This window comes from Scyliorhinus torazame, chromosome 9 (genome assembly GCF_047496885.1).
Source record: "Scyliorhinus torazame isolate Kashiwa2021f chromosome 9, sScyTor2.1, whole genome shotgun sequence".
Taxonomy (NCBI): Eukaryota; Metazoa; Chordata; class Chondrichthyes; order Carcharhiniformes; family Scyliorhinidae; genus Scyliorhinus; species Scyliorhinus torazame.
Genome location: NC_092715.1, coordinates 150,351,777 through 150,366,045, shown reverse-complemented (window position 1 = coordinate 150,366,045; position 14,269 = coordinate 150,351,777). Strand labels below are relative to the sequence as shown.

Here is a 14,269-nt window from a genome sequence, read left to right as displayed (position 1 = left end):
AGGCCGGCTGGTTCGGTCCTCGGGGGGGGCGCGGGGGATCCGGCCCCGAGGGGGCACCACGGTGGCCCGGCCCGCGATCGGGGCCCACCGATCTGCAGGCGGGTCTGTGCCGTGGGGGCACTCATTCCTTCCGCGTCGGCCTCTGTAGGGCTCCGCCGTGGCTGGCGCGGAGAAGACACCCCCCTACGCATGCGCTAGAATACGCCGGCCGGTCTGCACATGTGCGGAACCACGACAGCGGTTTTGCGCATGCGCTAACTCGCGCTGGCCCTTTGGCACGGTCGGCAGGGCGCCAACTACTCCGGCGCTGGCCTAGCCCCCGGAAGTGCCAGAGTGGTTTGCGCCACTTTTTACACCGACGTCAGGCCATCGCAGGGATTCGGAAGAATCACGCTTATGGAGGGATTGGAGTGCTCTGTGGTGGGGGAGGAGGATAAGGAGGGGTTGGGGGAGCGACTGGGAGATTGTGTAGGTTCGGACGGCCATAGGGAAAATACAGACAGGGTAGTCATGGGTTCCTGGTGGAATTTAAAAGAAATTTGAGGACCAGATGGTACTGCTGTTGGTGGGGATGTTTGAGGATGAGGTGTCAAGGGGAGCACTCCCAGAGATGATGAGGCATTTCCATTTTTCTTCTATTGAAAGAGTACCTGGTAAAGTGCGAGTCATACCGGTCGATATCTCTACTAAACGTAGATGCCAAGATTCTTGCTAAGGTGCTGGCGCTCAGGTTTGAGGAGTGCCTTCTGCAGGTGGTTGGTGAGGAACATACCGGATTTGTAAAGACAGGCAGTTTTCCTCGAATGTGCGGCGTTTGTTGAACATGGTGCACCTCCCGTCAGGAAGGACGGAGCAGGAAATTATTATGGCGCAGCAGGCGGAGAAGGCCTTTGATAGGGTGGAGGGAGTTACTTGTTTGCAGTGTTGGAATGGTTTGGGATTAGGCCCAAGTTTGTGCCATGGGTATAGGGAGCCCAAGGTGGTCCATACAAATTCGGGATACTTCTTGTCTAGGGGAATGAGGCATGGGTGTCCTCTGTCCCCTCTCCTGTTTGCGCAGGCAATAGAGCCTTGGCCATCGTGCTGAGGCAGTCAGGTACATGGAGGGAGATAGTGAGGGGAGGGATGGAGGGATTTCTCTACATGCCAATTACCTTTTGTACATCTTGGACCCGGTCTCCATGGTGGGGGATATAATGGGGCTGTTGATTCGATATAGGGCTTTCTCGGGCTACAACTGAGCTTGGAGAAGAACAAGTAATTTTCGGTTTCTCCTCCAGGGAAGGGTGCGGATTTGGGATGGTTACCGTTTTGTCTGGCAACCTCCCCCTTTAGGTATCTGGTGGTGCAGGTGGCTCGGGACTGGGCCCAGCTCTGTAAATTTAACTTCTTGAGCCTTCGGAGAGGGTCAAAGGGGGTTGACACAAGTGGGAGAGCCTCCCTGTGTCATTGGCTGGCCAGATTCAATCAAAAATAAATATAAATATTTACCACCATTTTTATTTTTATTCTGGTGCCTGCCAGTGTTTTTTGCTGAAAGTAATTTTTCTGAGATTGGAGTGGTTGATCACGTCGTTTATCTGAGCACGCAAAGTAGCCAGAATTCGGGAAACGGTACTTCAGAGGGGTCGGCAGTCGTGTAGTTTGGCTCTGCTGAATTTGATTTATTACTGGGCAGCGAACGCCGAGAAGGTGCTTGGCTGATATGGGGGCCAAGAGGAAATTTGGGTTAAGATGGAGTCGGGTTCATGTAAGAGATTAGGGGTTGCGGGCGCTGGTGACGGTGCCATCTCCGTTCTCCCCAGGAAAATACTCAGGCAATCCGTTGGTGGTATGGAGATTTGGAGGCAATGTCAGCAACATTTTAAGCTAGGGGCAGAGTCGAAGATGGCACCGATCGGTGCAAGTCACCTGTTTGAACCAGCTAGATTAGATCCTTGGTTCTGGGGCTGTGAGGACAAGGGGATTGTAGGAATGAAGGATTTGTTTCTGGAGGGGCGATTCGCGAGTTTGATGGAGTTGACAAAGGAGTTTGGGATCCCATCATCCGTAACATTCCGGTATATGCAGGTACAGGATTTTGCGAGGAAGCGCTCCAACGTGCACGGTGATGATGCCCTCCTCATTGTTAGACAGAGTGCTATTGGGGGCGGGCATGGAGAAGAGGGGATGGGAACATCAGAGATTTATGGGAGGATTCTGGAGGAGGATATGGTACCACTGGAGGGGATTAAAGCAAAATGGGAGGAGAAGTTGGGAATGGCGCTGGAGGAGGGGGTATAGTGTTTAGTGTTGCGTTGAGTGAATGCCATGACTTCGAGATTGGGGTTGATTCAGTTAAAGGCGGTGCAAGACAGTTGTTTGAAGGAGTTGAGGACAAATGTGAGTGGTGTGGGAGGTAGCCAGCCGATCCCCTGTGGGCAGCATGGTAGCACAAGTGACTAGCACTGTGGCTTCATAGCGCCAGGGTCCCAGTTTTGATTCTGTGCGGAGTCTGCACGTTCTCCCCGTGTCTGCGTTGGTTTCCTCCGGGTGCTCCGGTTTCCTCCCACAGTCCAAAGACGTGCAGGTTAGGTGGATAGGCCATGCTAAATTGCCCTTAGTGACCATAATGGTTAGGAGGGGTTATTGGGTTACGGGGATAGGGTGGAAGTGAGAGCTTAAGTGGGTTGGTGCAGACTCGATGGGCCGAATGGCCTCCTTCTGCACTGTATGTTCTATGTTCTAATCACGTTCATATGTTCTGGTCTTGCCCCAGCACCATGTCGGCAATCTTGCAAATTGATTTGGAGCCCAATACCCTAGGGGCCATTTTGGGGGTTTTGGACCTGCCAACGGTACAGATCGGGGCGGATGTTTGAGCCTTCGCGTAACTAATTGCTCACAGGTGGGCACTGTTGGGGTAGAGGTCAGCTTCTCCGCCCTGTGCCTCAGTCTAGCTGGGAGATGAAAATATAGTGCGATTAAGGCTAGACTAATAGAAATTTATATGTAATGTGAGGAAATGATTTTACAACAGTAAAGATATGTGTATTTTAGGCATTGCAACAATTATGATATACATGCACTTTTGAACAGGGTATAGTAATTCAAATGATTCACTATTACTGAAATGACAATTAAGGGGATGTTCAATGGAATGTCTGCAGAATATGTCAGAGAGAGAAAAAGACCACTTTGAATGTATTGATAAAGTTTACTGATGTACATTTAAAACAAAGCACCTTTTCCAAATCAATATATACATTCTTATTTTCTATTTCTTTAATAGCGTATGTCATCAATAACAATGCAAGTAGAAATAAGACCGCCTTCCAATCATTTACTTACTTTCGCTTCAATACGTAGCCTCCTTCCATCAACAATGAAGGGCTCCTTAGTGAATTCCTCAAAGCTGTACTGCCATTCACAATTCAACTGCCCAAATGTTCCTTGTGTTACAAACAATATACCACTGGAAAATGACATTTCATGCAATAAGATTAACAAAGGGTACACCATAAATATTAAGCTCTAACAGAGTCCAACGGTTGTTTCAATTCATTTTGGTAGAGACTTGAACTGGCAATCTAGATTTTACATTAATGTTTTATTTGAATTGATCATAGGGGTGCAAAGCATCAATGAATGTACAGGCTGACTCATGCTTTGACTTTCTTTTAGAGCAGACTGAACTTTGTCTAATCGAGTGACAGAGAAATACGGAATTTAAAAAAGTAACACGCTCATGCAGTTATACTGACTTGTTCAGAGCATCCAGGTTAATAATTGGAAGCAATCAGCTCACAGCCTCTTGGATGACATGCCTAGGTATTTTGCTAAGACCGTTTGCAAAATCATAGTGGATACACAGATCAAGTTGGACTGCCATTTCCAAGGTTAAAATCTACCATTTACATTACTATATTCACCCTCCCATTAGATTCCACAACATTACAGTTATGGCTTATGTTAGGCTATTTTCCTTTACATAATGCCATTGAGTGCTCTCGTATGTGGATTTCATCCTCTATCATTTTGTAAACATATTACAGATTGTATAAAATAATTAAACAATTATTTTCTCTTAATCTGTTAGGTGTACAGCCATACAAATTTTTTAATGGTGCCTGTATAGAAAATGGCAGCAACATTTCTGTATGCAAGGACTCTGTCTGCCCTCAACTGGCATGACAAGGTGACCAAAGTGAATATAGAAACAACCAAGCAGAAAGATGTCAAGTAATGTTTATGAATAATACATTTGAAAGAAACTTTATACCTGAGATTTGTAATGTATGTTTCTACATTTTTTTGAAATCATTTAACTGTACAATTTTATTATGAATATATCTGATTTTATTGTTCATATGTTTTAGGAATATAGCTATTAGTTTGGGGATTGAAGTATTAAATATAGGAGCGATGGGGGAAACCTAATTTTAGGAGGTTGGTAAACAAACATAAATTAATTACTATTCAAAAATGGCCCATGTGTACTTAAAAGGGCAGAGTTAGAAGGTTGATACCCATAAAATGGCAGCAGGGCCTGTTTAGCTGGGGACTTGAAAACACCAAGTCTGAAGAGAATTGCCTTTATCATCATGTTAGGAGTCTCGGAGTAAAGAACCTACCTCGGACATCCCTCCTATATCTCTCACCCCAAACCTTATAGTTATGCCCCCTTGTAACAGCTACATCCACCCGAGGAAATAGTCTCTGAACGTCCACTCTATCTATCCCCCTCATTATCTTATAAACTTCTATTAAGTCGCCTCTCATCCTCCTCCGCTCCAAAGAGAAAAGCCCTAGCTCCTCAACCTTTCCTCATAAGACCTATCCTGCAAACCAGGCAGCATCCTGGTAAATCTCCTTTGCACCCTTTCCAATGCTTCCACATCCTTCCTATAATGAGGTGACCAGAACTGCACACAATACTCCAAATGTGGTCTCACCAGGATCGTGTATAGTTGCAGCATAACCCCGCGTCTCTTAAACTCAAGCCCCATGTTAATAAACGCTAACACACGATAAGCCTTCTTCACGGCTCTATCCACTTGAGTGGCAACCTTCAGAGATCTGTGGACATGAACCCCAAGAGCTCTCATAGATCATTGAATTTACAGTGCAGAAGGAGGCCATTCGGCCCATCGAGTCTGCACCGGCTCTTGGAAAGAGCACCCTACCCAAGGTCAACACCTCCACCCTATCCCCATAACCCAGTAACCTCACCCAACACTAAGGGCAATTTTGGACACTAAGGGCAATTTATCATGGCCAATCCACCTAACCTGCACATCTTTGGGAGGAAACCGAGCACCCGGAGGAAACCCATGCACACACGGGGAGGATGTGCAGACTCCGCACAGACAGTGACCCAAGCCGGAATCGAACCTGGGACCCTGGAGCTGTGAAGTAATTGTGCTATCCACAATGCTACCGTGCTGCCCTCTCTGTTCCTCCACATTCCTCAGAACCCTGCCGTTGACCCTGTAATCTGCATTCAAATTTTTTCTACCAAAATGAATCACCTCGCACTTATCAGGGTTAAACTCCATCTGCCATTTTTTGGCCCAGCTCTGCATCCTATCAATGTCTCTTTGCAGCCTACAACAGCCCTTCACCTCATCCACTACTCCACCAATCTTGGTGTCATCAGCAAATTTACTGACTCACCCTTCAGCCCCCTCCTCCAAGTCATTGATAAAAATCACAAATAGCAGACTGATCCCTGTGGTACACCGCTGGTAACTGGTCTCCAGTCTGGAAATTTTCCATCCACCACCACCATCTGTCTTCTATGTGATAGCCAGTTACTTATCCAATTGGCCAAATTTCCCTCTATCCCACACCCCCTTACTTTCTTCATGAGCCGACCTTTCTTCATGGGGAACCTTATCAAACGACTTACTAAAATCCATGTATACGACATCAACTGCTCTATCTTCATCTACACACTTAGTTACCTCCTCAAAGAATTCAATCAAATTTGTGAGGCAAGACCTACCCTTCACGAATCCGTGTTGACTATCCCGGATTAAGCTGCATCTTTCCAAATGGTCATAAATCTTATCCTTCAGGACCTTTTCCATTATCTTCCCGACCACCGAAGTAAGACTAACTGGCCTATAATTACCAAGGTCATTCCTATTCCCTTTCTTGAACAGAGGAACAACATTCGCCACTCTCCAGTCCTCTGGCACTGTCCATGTGGACAGCGAGGACACAAAGATCAAAGCCAAAGGCTCTGCAATCTCATCCCTTGCCTCCCAAAGAATCCTTGGGTATATCCCATCTGGCCCAGGGGACTTGTCGACCCTCAGGTTTTTCAAAATTGCTAATACGTCCTTCCTCAGAACATCTACTTCCTCCAGCCTACCCGCCTGTATCACACTCTCATCCTCAAAAACATGGCCCCTCTCCTATTTCTTCTGACTCCATGCACAAGTTTTCACTACTGTCCTTGACCGGCCCTACCCTCACCCTGGTCATTCTTTTATTTCTCACAAAAGAGTAAAAAGCTTTGGGGTTTTCCTTGATCTGACCCGCCAAGGACTTCACATGCCCCCTCCTAGCTCTCCTAAGCCCTTTTTTCCGCTCATTCCTTGCTACCTTGTAACCCTCAAGCAACCTTACTGAACCTTGTTTTCTCATCCTTACATACTCTTCCTTTTTCCTCTTGACAAGACATTCAATCTCTTTTGTGAACCATGGTTCTCATGGCCATTTCCTCCCTGCCTGACAGGGATATGCCTATCAAGGACACGCAGTATTTATTCCTTGAACAAGCTCCACTTTTCATTTGTGCCTTTCCCTGACAGTTTCTGTTCCCATCTTATGCTCCCTATTTCTTGCCTAGGGGGCTTTGTGTTGGGGTACGAATTTGAGGGCACTGTTGGTGCCCCTTCAGTTCTCGCCAAGTACTCAGTGAGCCCAATGGTGGCTTACGCGTTACGGGTGTAGAGCCAGTGTAGGCACCATTTTGGGTTGGAGGGTATGTTGTTGTGGGCGCCAATATCATAGGTTTGTGTCAGCGGGGCTGGGTGTGAGGTTCCGGGGGGTGGCGGCAGGTGGGGATAGAGTACTTTAGAGATTTGTTTATGGGCGGGACTGGAGGAGTTGGATGAGACATATTCGTTGCCAAAAGGGAATGGTTTCAGATTCCTGCAGGTGAGGGATTTTGTGAGGAGAGAGGTGCCGTCCTTCCCGGGGCTGCTGCCTCTGGTGTTGCAGGATAAGTTGTTGGCGGAGGATGATATTGGGGAGGGGGGGAATGTCGGATATATACAGTGAGTTGAAGGGGAGGGAGGGCCCTCTGACGGAGAGATTAAGCACAGATGGGAAGAGGAATTGGGCGGGGAGACACGGGCCAGGACGTGGAAAATGGCCCTGCGGAACAACCTCGTAAATCTCTTCTCAACTTTTTGTGCAATCATGGGTGCAATTCTCCGGCTGCGTTGCGCTCAAGCGAGCACATAACGCAGCCAGAGAACCTCGAGAGAGCCCTCCAGCGAGCCTCCCAGCAGCCTCCGTGCCTCTAGCTTTAATTCCAATTCCATTTTTCTGGCTACCTGCTCAGTCTATTGATATATTCCTGCAGTCTAAATCTCTTTTCCTCATTATGAATGACATGGCCAGTTTTTGGATCATCTGCACACTGCTTAATCATGCATCTACATTTAAGTCTAAATCATTGACTTATGCCACAAACAGCAAGGGATCCAGTCCTGCAGAACTCCACTGATAACACCCCATTACCGCTTGCTTCCTGTTACTGAGGCAACTTTGGATCCACCTTGCCACATTGCCTTGGATCCCATGAGCTTTTAGTTTTCCGTTTATTTGGCTATGTCAAAAACCTTGCTAAAATCCATGTAGCCTACATCAAAAATGCTAGCTTCATTGACTGTCCTTGTTACCTTATCAAAGGATTCTAGCAATTAGTCAGACACGACCCCCCCTTAATAAAACAATGATGATTACTCTTGTATAACCTGGTGTTTTTCTAAATGACAATTTGTACCATCTCAGATCTTTTTTCAATAATTTGCCCATCACCAAGGTTAGCCTGACAGGCATAAAATTACTTGGATATCCTTTTTAAACAGTGCAAAATTAGTAATACTCCAGCACAATAACTAAATGGAAGAGAGGCAAATTATGGTCTTCCCTATTCTTCTCTTAGCAGCCTGGGGTACATTTTTCTGGGCCTGGTGTTTGTACGTCTTTCCATCATAAGGTCAGAAGTGGGGATGTTTGTGGATGACTGCACAATGTTCAGCACCATTTGCGACTCCTCAGATAATGAAGCTGTCCATGTCCAAATGCAGCAAGACCTGGACAATATCCAGGCTTGGGCTGACAAGTGGCAAGTTACATTCGGGCCACACAGGTGCCAGGCAATAGCCATCTTCTACAAGAGAGGATCTAACTGCCCCTTGACATTCAATGGCATTCAATTACCATTGCTGATTCCTCCACAGTCAACATCCTAGGAGTTACCTTGATCAGAACCAAAACTGGATTAACCATATTAAAACTGTGGCTGGCAGGGCAGGTCAAAGGCTAGAAATCCTGTGGCTCACCTCCTGACCCGCCAAAGTCTGTCCACCATCCTCAAGGCACAAGTCAGAAGTGTAATGAATACTCTCCACTTGCCTGGATGAGTGCTGCTCCAACAACACTCAAGAAGCTCCACACCAGCCAGAACAAAGCAGCCCGCTAGATTGCTACATAGAACATACAGTGCAGAAGGAGGCCATTCGGCCCATCAAGTCTGCACCGACCCACTTAAGCCCACACATCCATCCTATCCCCGTAACCCAATAACCCCTCCTAACCATTTTGGTCACTAAGGGCAATTTATCATGGCCAGTCCACCTAACCTGCACGTCTTTAGACTGTGGGAGGAAACCGGAGCACCCGGAGGAAACCCACGCAGACACGGGGAGAACGTGCAGACTCCGCACCGACAGTGACCCAGCGGGGACTCGAACCTGGGACCCTGGCGCTGTGAAGCCACAGTGCTATCCACTTGTGCTACCGTGCTGCCCCTTCCACAAACATTCAAACCCTTCACCACCGACGAACAGTGGCAGCCATGTCTACCATTTACAAGATACACTGCAGTAACTCACCTAGGTTCCTCAGACAGCACCCTTCAAACCCACGACCACTACCATCTAGTAGGACAGGAGCAGCAGATACCTGGGAACCCCACCACATGGAGGTTCCCCTCGAAGTCACTCACCACCCTGACTTGGAAATATATCGTTGTTCCTTCACTGTCGCTGGCGCAACATCCTGGAAGTCCCTACAAGCACAGTGGATGTACCTACACCTCAAGGACTCCAGCGGTTCAAGAAGGCAACTCACCATCAACTTCTGAAGGGCAACTAGGGATGGACAATAAATGCTGGCCTAACCAGCGACGGCCGCATCCTGTAAATTAATTTTTAAAAAGCTGGAACAGTATAAGACAAACCTATTAGTTGTCAATTGTGATGAAAACATCATGTTTTTCAGTATTTTCCCAATATTACTGTGGTATACTGTGACTCAGAAACCTTTTGGGGAAATGTTTGTCAAAGTACTGTTAACTGTGTAAATAATATTGTGTCATTAATGTCATTTTTATTTTTTCTTTCAAAAAAATAATTGTTTAAATTTAGTTTTTCAAATCTTCGCAATTAGTTTGAAATTCTTTCTCCTAAATTCAGATACCCTCTCATAAAATACAAATTGCAAATGGTAGCTTGTTCAAGTTGCCCTTTTTGGATGCGGGCAGTCTAGCGCTTACCATCTGCCATATCACAACACAATCTTCCATTGGATTTAGCAGTGAGAGCTGGTGACTGTTATGTTAAAAATAGCTCAAGTCTTTACCTCAAATGGTCTTTTAGAATTGCAGTGACTAACAAAAATGAGGCATTTCTGACTCATTATTGCTGCCAACAAACCTATAGTTAGTTTATGGGGGGTGGGTTTCAGCCTGGAATGTAAAAGGATCATTATTCTTCAGAAGCATTTATTACATCCTTGTGTTTATCAGCAAAATTAGCCTTGATTTATTTGCTCAAGCCTGGAATGAAACTTTTTAAAAATTAATTTATGGTATGCCAGCATATGGCCAGCAGTTATTGTCCATCCCTAACAGCCTTTGAGAAGGTGATAGTGAACTGCCTTCTTGGACCTCTGCAGTTCCTGTGGTATCAGTACAACCACAGCGCTGTTAAGGAGGGAGTTCCAGGATTTTGACCCAGCGATAGTGAAGGAATGGTGATCTAGGGCGTCATTCTCCGACCCCCCCGCCGGGTCGGAGAATGGCCGTTGGCCGCCGTGAATCCCGCCCCCGCCGAAGTCTCCGAAGGGAGAAAAGTCGGCGGGGCGTTAATGGCGCCGCTGCCGCGGAGAATGTCACGGGTCTGCGCAAGGCAGCCGATTTTCGGCCTTCCGATATTCTCCCTTCCGGATGGGCCGAAGTCCCGTCGACGTGATGACCGTTCACGTCGACGTGAATCAAACCTCCTTTTCATCGGCGTGACCCGGTGCTCCAGGCTCACGCCGACCAGCGAGGAGGTGAGTGACGGCCTGGGGGGTTGGCTCTGGGCAGGAAATGGCGTGGCCGCAGACTGATTGCGTGAGGAGAGGTGTGTCTCGGCTTGTGTGTGTGTGTGCGTGCGGCGGGGGGGGGGGGGGGGGGGTTAGAGTAGGCTGGGCTCCGGGGGAGTGCCGGGAGGGGGTCCGTGCTGGGGTGGAGGTTGGGGGTTGGGGGGGGTCCGTGCTGGGGTGGAGGTTGGGGAGGGGGTCCATGCCGGGGTGGAGGTTGGGGGTTGGGGGGGTCCGTGCCGGGGTGGAGGTTGGGGGTTGGGGGGGGGTCCGTGCTGGGGTGGAGGTTGGGGGTTGGGGAGGGGGTCCGTGCCGGGGTGGAGGTTGGGGGTTGGGGGGGTCCGTGCTGGGGTGGAGGTTGGGGAGGGTCCGTGCTGGGGTGGAGGTTGGGGAGGGGGTCCGTGCTGGGGTGGAGGTTGGGGGGGGTCCGTGCTGGGGTGGAGGTTGGGGGTTGGGGAGGGGGTCCGTGCCGGGGTGGAGGTTGGGGGGGGGAGTCCGTGCTGGGGTGGAAGTTGGGGGGGGTCCGTGCTGGGGTGGAGGTTGGGGAGGGGGTCCGTGCCGGGGTGGAGGTTGGGGGTTGGGGGGGGTCCGTGCTGGGGTGGAGGTTGGGGAGGGGGTCCGTGCCGGGGTGGGTGATGGGAGGGCAAATGAGTTGGTCCACCTGGCTAGGTGCCAGCCTCCAACAGTTGGACCCATGCGGTCCATGCCACCTGGCTGGGGGGAGGAGGGGATATGGGCAATGATGACATGTCGTCGTTCCCCTCCCCCCCACCAGGCCGTCATGTTTTCAGACCATCCAGCGATGTTGGCCGCCGTGGTGGCAGCCGCTCATGTCTATGTTGCCCTGGATGAGGAGGAGGAGGAGCGTGCCAGAGAGGCGGCGCAGGCTGCCGCAGAGGGGCAGGCGGCAGCCGCCCAGGCTGGAGGGACACCTGACCGACTGGACGAGGAGGGGGAGGAGGACGTCGCGGCCCCATGGCAACAGAGGCACCCGAGGGCGCCCCGTGTGTACCGGCCCCGGCAGTCATACCAGGACCTCATGGACCGGGAATGCAGAAGGAGACTCCGGATGAGCAGGGAAACCGTGGCACACATCTGCCACCTGCTGGCACACCTGTCACCGCGTGGCATTGGCGGGGGACACCCTCTCCCCGTGTCCGTCAAGGTTACGGTGGCCCTGAACTTTTATGCAACAGGGTCATTCCAGGCACCGAGTGGGGACCTGTCCGGCATATCGCAGACATCGGTGCATCGGTGCATCCGGGCAGTGACAGATGCCCTTTATGCCATGGCGCACCGCTACATCCGCTTCCCCGTGGACCGGGCCAGCCAAGATGCCCGGGCCGTGGGCTTCTCTGCCGTTGCCGGGTTCCCCATGGTCCAGGGTGCGATCGATGGGATGCACGTCGCCGTGCGGCCACCTGCAGATAACAGGGCCGTGTTCACTAATAGGAAGGGGACCTATTCGATGAACGTACAGGTGGTCTGCGACCACCGCATGATGATCCTGCACGTCTGCGCCCGTCACCCAGGCAGTGTACACGACTCATTCGTGTTGTCGCGGTCATCCATCCCCGGCATGTACGAGGGACGCCATCCCCGGCTGAGGGGCTGGTTGCTGGGCGACAGGGGCTACCCATTGCGATCGTGGCTGATGCCGCCTATACGGAGGCCACGCAATGAGGCGGAGAACCGCTACAATGATGCCCATGTAGCGACAAGGGGAGTGATCGAGAGGTGCTTTGGCGTGCTGAAGATGCGTTTCAGGTGCCTGGACCTCTCTGGGGGCGCCCTCCAGTATCGGTCAGATAGGGTCGGCCGCATCATTGTGGTGTGCTGCGTCCTGCACAACATAGCCCAGCAGAGGGGCGATGTGCCGCAGGCAGAGGATGGCGGAGTGGAGGAGCAGCAGGAAGAGGCGCAGTCCTCCCCAGATGAGGGGGATGGGGGCAATGGTCAGGGCAGACGGGGTAGACACAGGCGGGTGGCTGTCCACCGTTACCGGCTGGCCCAGCGGGCACGGGACAGACTGATAGACGCCCGCTTCACTGACTAGATGGGCGTGGGAATCGGGTAGTATGGCCACAGACCGCACACCATGGCAACAGCCGACCACCCACCCCCCCCACCCATCCACCCACCCCCCCCCACCCATCCACCCACCCACCCAGCACCCTCACCCCCCTCCCCAACCCCACACACCCCACCCGCATGCACACCACCCCCCCCCCCAATTGCCGATCCACCGGCGGCACAACGGGCCGGGCTCACCCAGTTGCGGGTGGACGCGTGTCTATCGCAGGCCATGGAGGATGATGACAACCCGCCCTCCGATGAGCTCCTGGCTCTACATCGTTGGACTATGTCTGACCCATGGCCACAGTACCACCATCCACCCGGACCATCCCTGCATGCGGCTGTGACACTGCAGCGCACGGTCCCGTCCTCTGCCCGGGGGATGTTGATGGCGGCCCAGGGGGAAGGGGGCAGACTCACCTGGGGCTGAGGTAAGACCACCCGTCACACACATACTTGCGCTCAATGTACATGACACGCCCGCACACTTTGGACAGAGCACAAAGGCAGCTTCGGTAGGTGTAACATTGACTTTAATAACCAAAGGAGTTCATGCACGTGCCCTAGCCCCTAAAACTCATCTGTGCCCTGCACCCGTGCCAACTTACTCAGTGTCTAATTGTTTGGCCTTACGGGCCCTTTGACTACGTCTACGTGGTTCCCCAGACGGTACAGCAGAACTGGAGGTGGACTCCTGTGATTCCTGCCCTCTGACACTGGATCCCTTTGGCGGCCGTTTCCTGGGGCGTCCTGGCCTAGATGGGCCAGGCTGCGGCCCGGGCGACTGGGATGGCGAGCTGCCAGCCTGTCCTGCCCGTTGCCCACCCGATGCACCTGGGACGGAAGGGGGGGGGGGGGGGGGAGTCCGAGGTGTCGCGGTGTACCGGGACCTCCCCTACAGAGGGAGCCGGGACGGACCACACCACCTCCTCCTCCCTCAGGGTGCCCGATGGCCCCCAGGCCTCTACATGGGTGGGGGATGCGAACGGACTGGCCATCCGACGCGCCCCCGACATCTGGTGCTGCCAGTCCTGGAGGCCCGTGCTGGTATCGACAGGGGTCTGCAGGTTTGCAGCCATGGAGCCCAGGGGGTTGTCAAACCCTGTCTGTGACAGTGCGACGCCGGCTCGCACATGGCAACTGGCGCCGATGCCCTCAGCGCTGGCCTGCTGAGACTGGGCCATGGCCTGCAAAGACTGGGCCATGGCCTGCTGAGACTGGGTAATGGCCTGCTGAGACTGGGCATGGCGTTGAGCGCCTCTGCCATCTGGCCCTGGCACTGGCTCATGGCCTCCTGTGAGAGGGCAGCCATTTCCTGGTCCACAGACGCCGCCTGCACGGAAGGCCCCAGGCCTCGCAAACCGTTCCCCATGTCTGACACCGTCGCACCCATTGCCTCCACCGCGGACGCCACCCGTGCAGTGTCAGCCTGGGTGGCACGCATGACCGGGACCACTCCCAGCTCCTGGACGCGGGTGGACTCCTCCACCTGCGACCGCAGCCGCCGCAAGCCACCCGTCACCCTATTCGCTCGTCTCCGTGTCGGTGGTTGCATCGGATCTATGTGTGGGTGTGGTAACTGCAGGAACCCGGGATCTATCTGGGC

At 51.8% G+C, this 14,269-nt stretch overlaps 1 protein-coding gene across 3 annotated transcripts in view; it reads right to left on the bottom strand.

Annotated features, from left to right (window-relative positions):
* vps13a (vacuolar protein sorting 13 homolog A) overlaps positions 1 to 14,269 on the bottom strand; it is a 753,359-nt gene that overhangs the window by 9,398 nt on the left and 729,692 nt on the right. For all 3 annotated transcript variants that reach the window (XM_072516625.1, XM_072516626.1, XM_072516627.1), the window contains one exon: positions 3,331 to 3,454. In XM_072516625.1, coding sequence (XP_072372726.1) covers positions 3,331 to 3,454 — 124 coding nt within the window. The remainder of the gene's footprint in view (positions 1 to 3,330; positions 3,455 to 14,269) is intronic.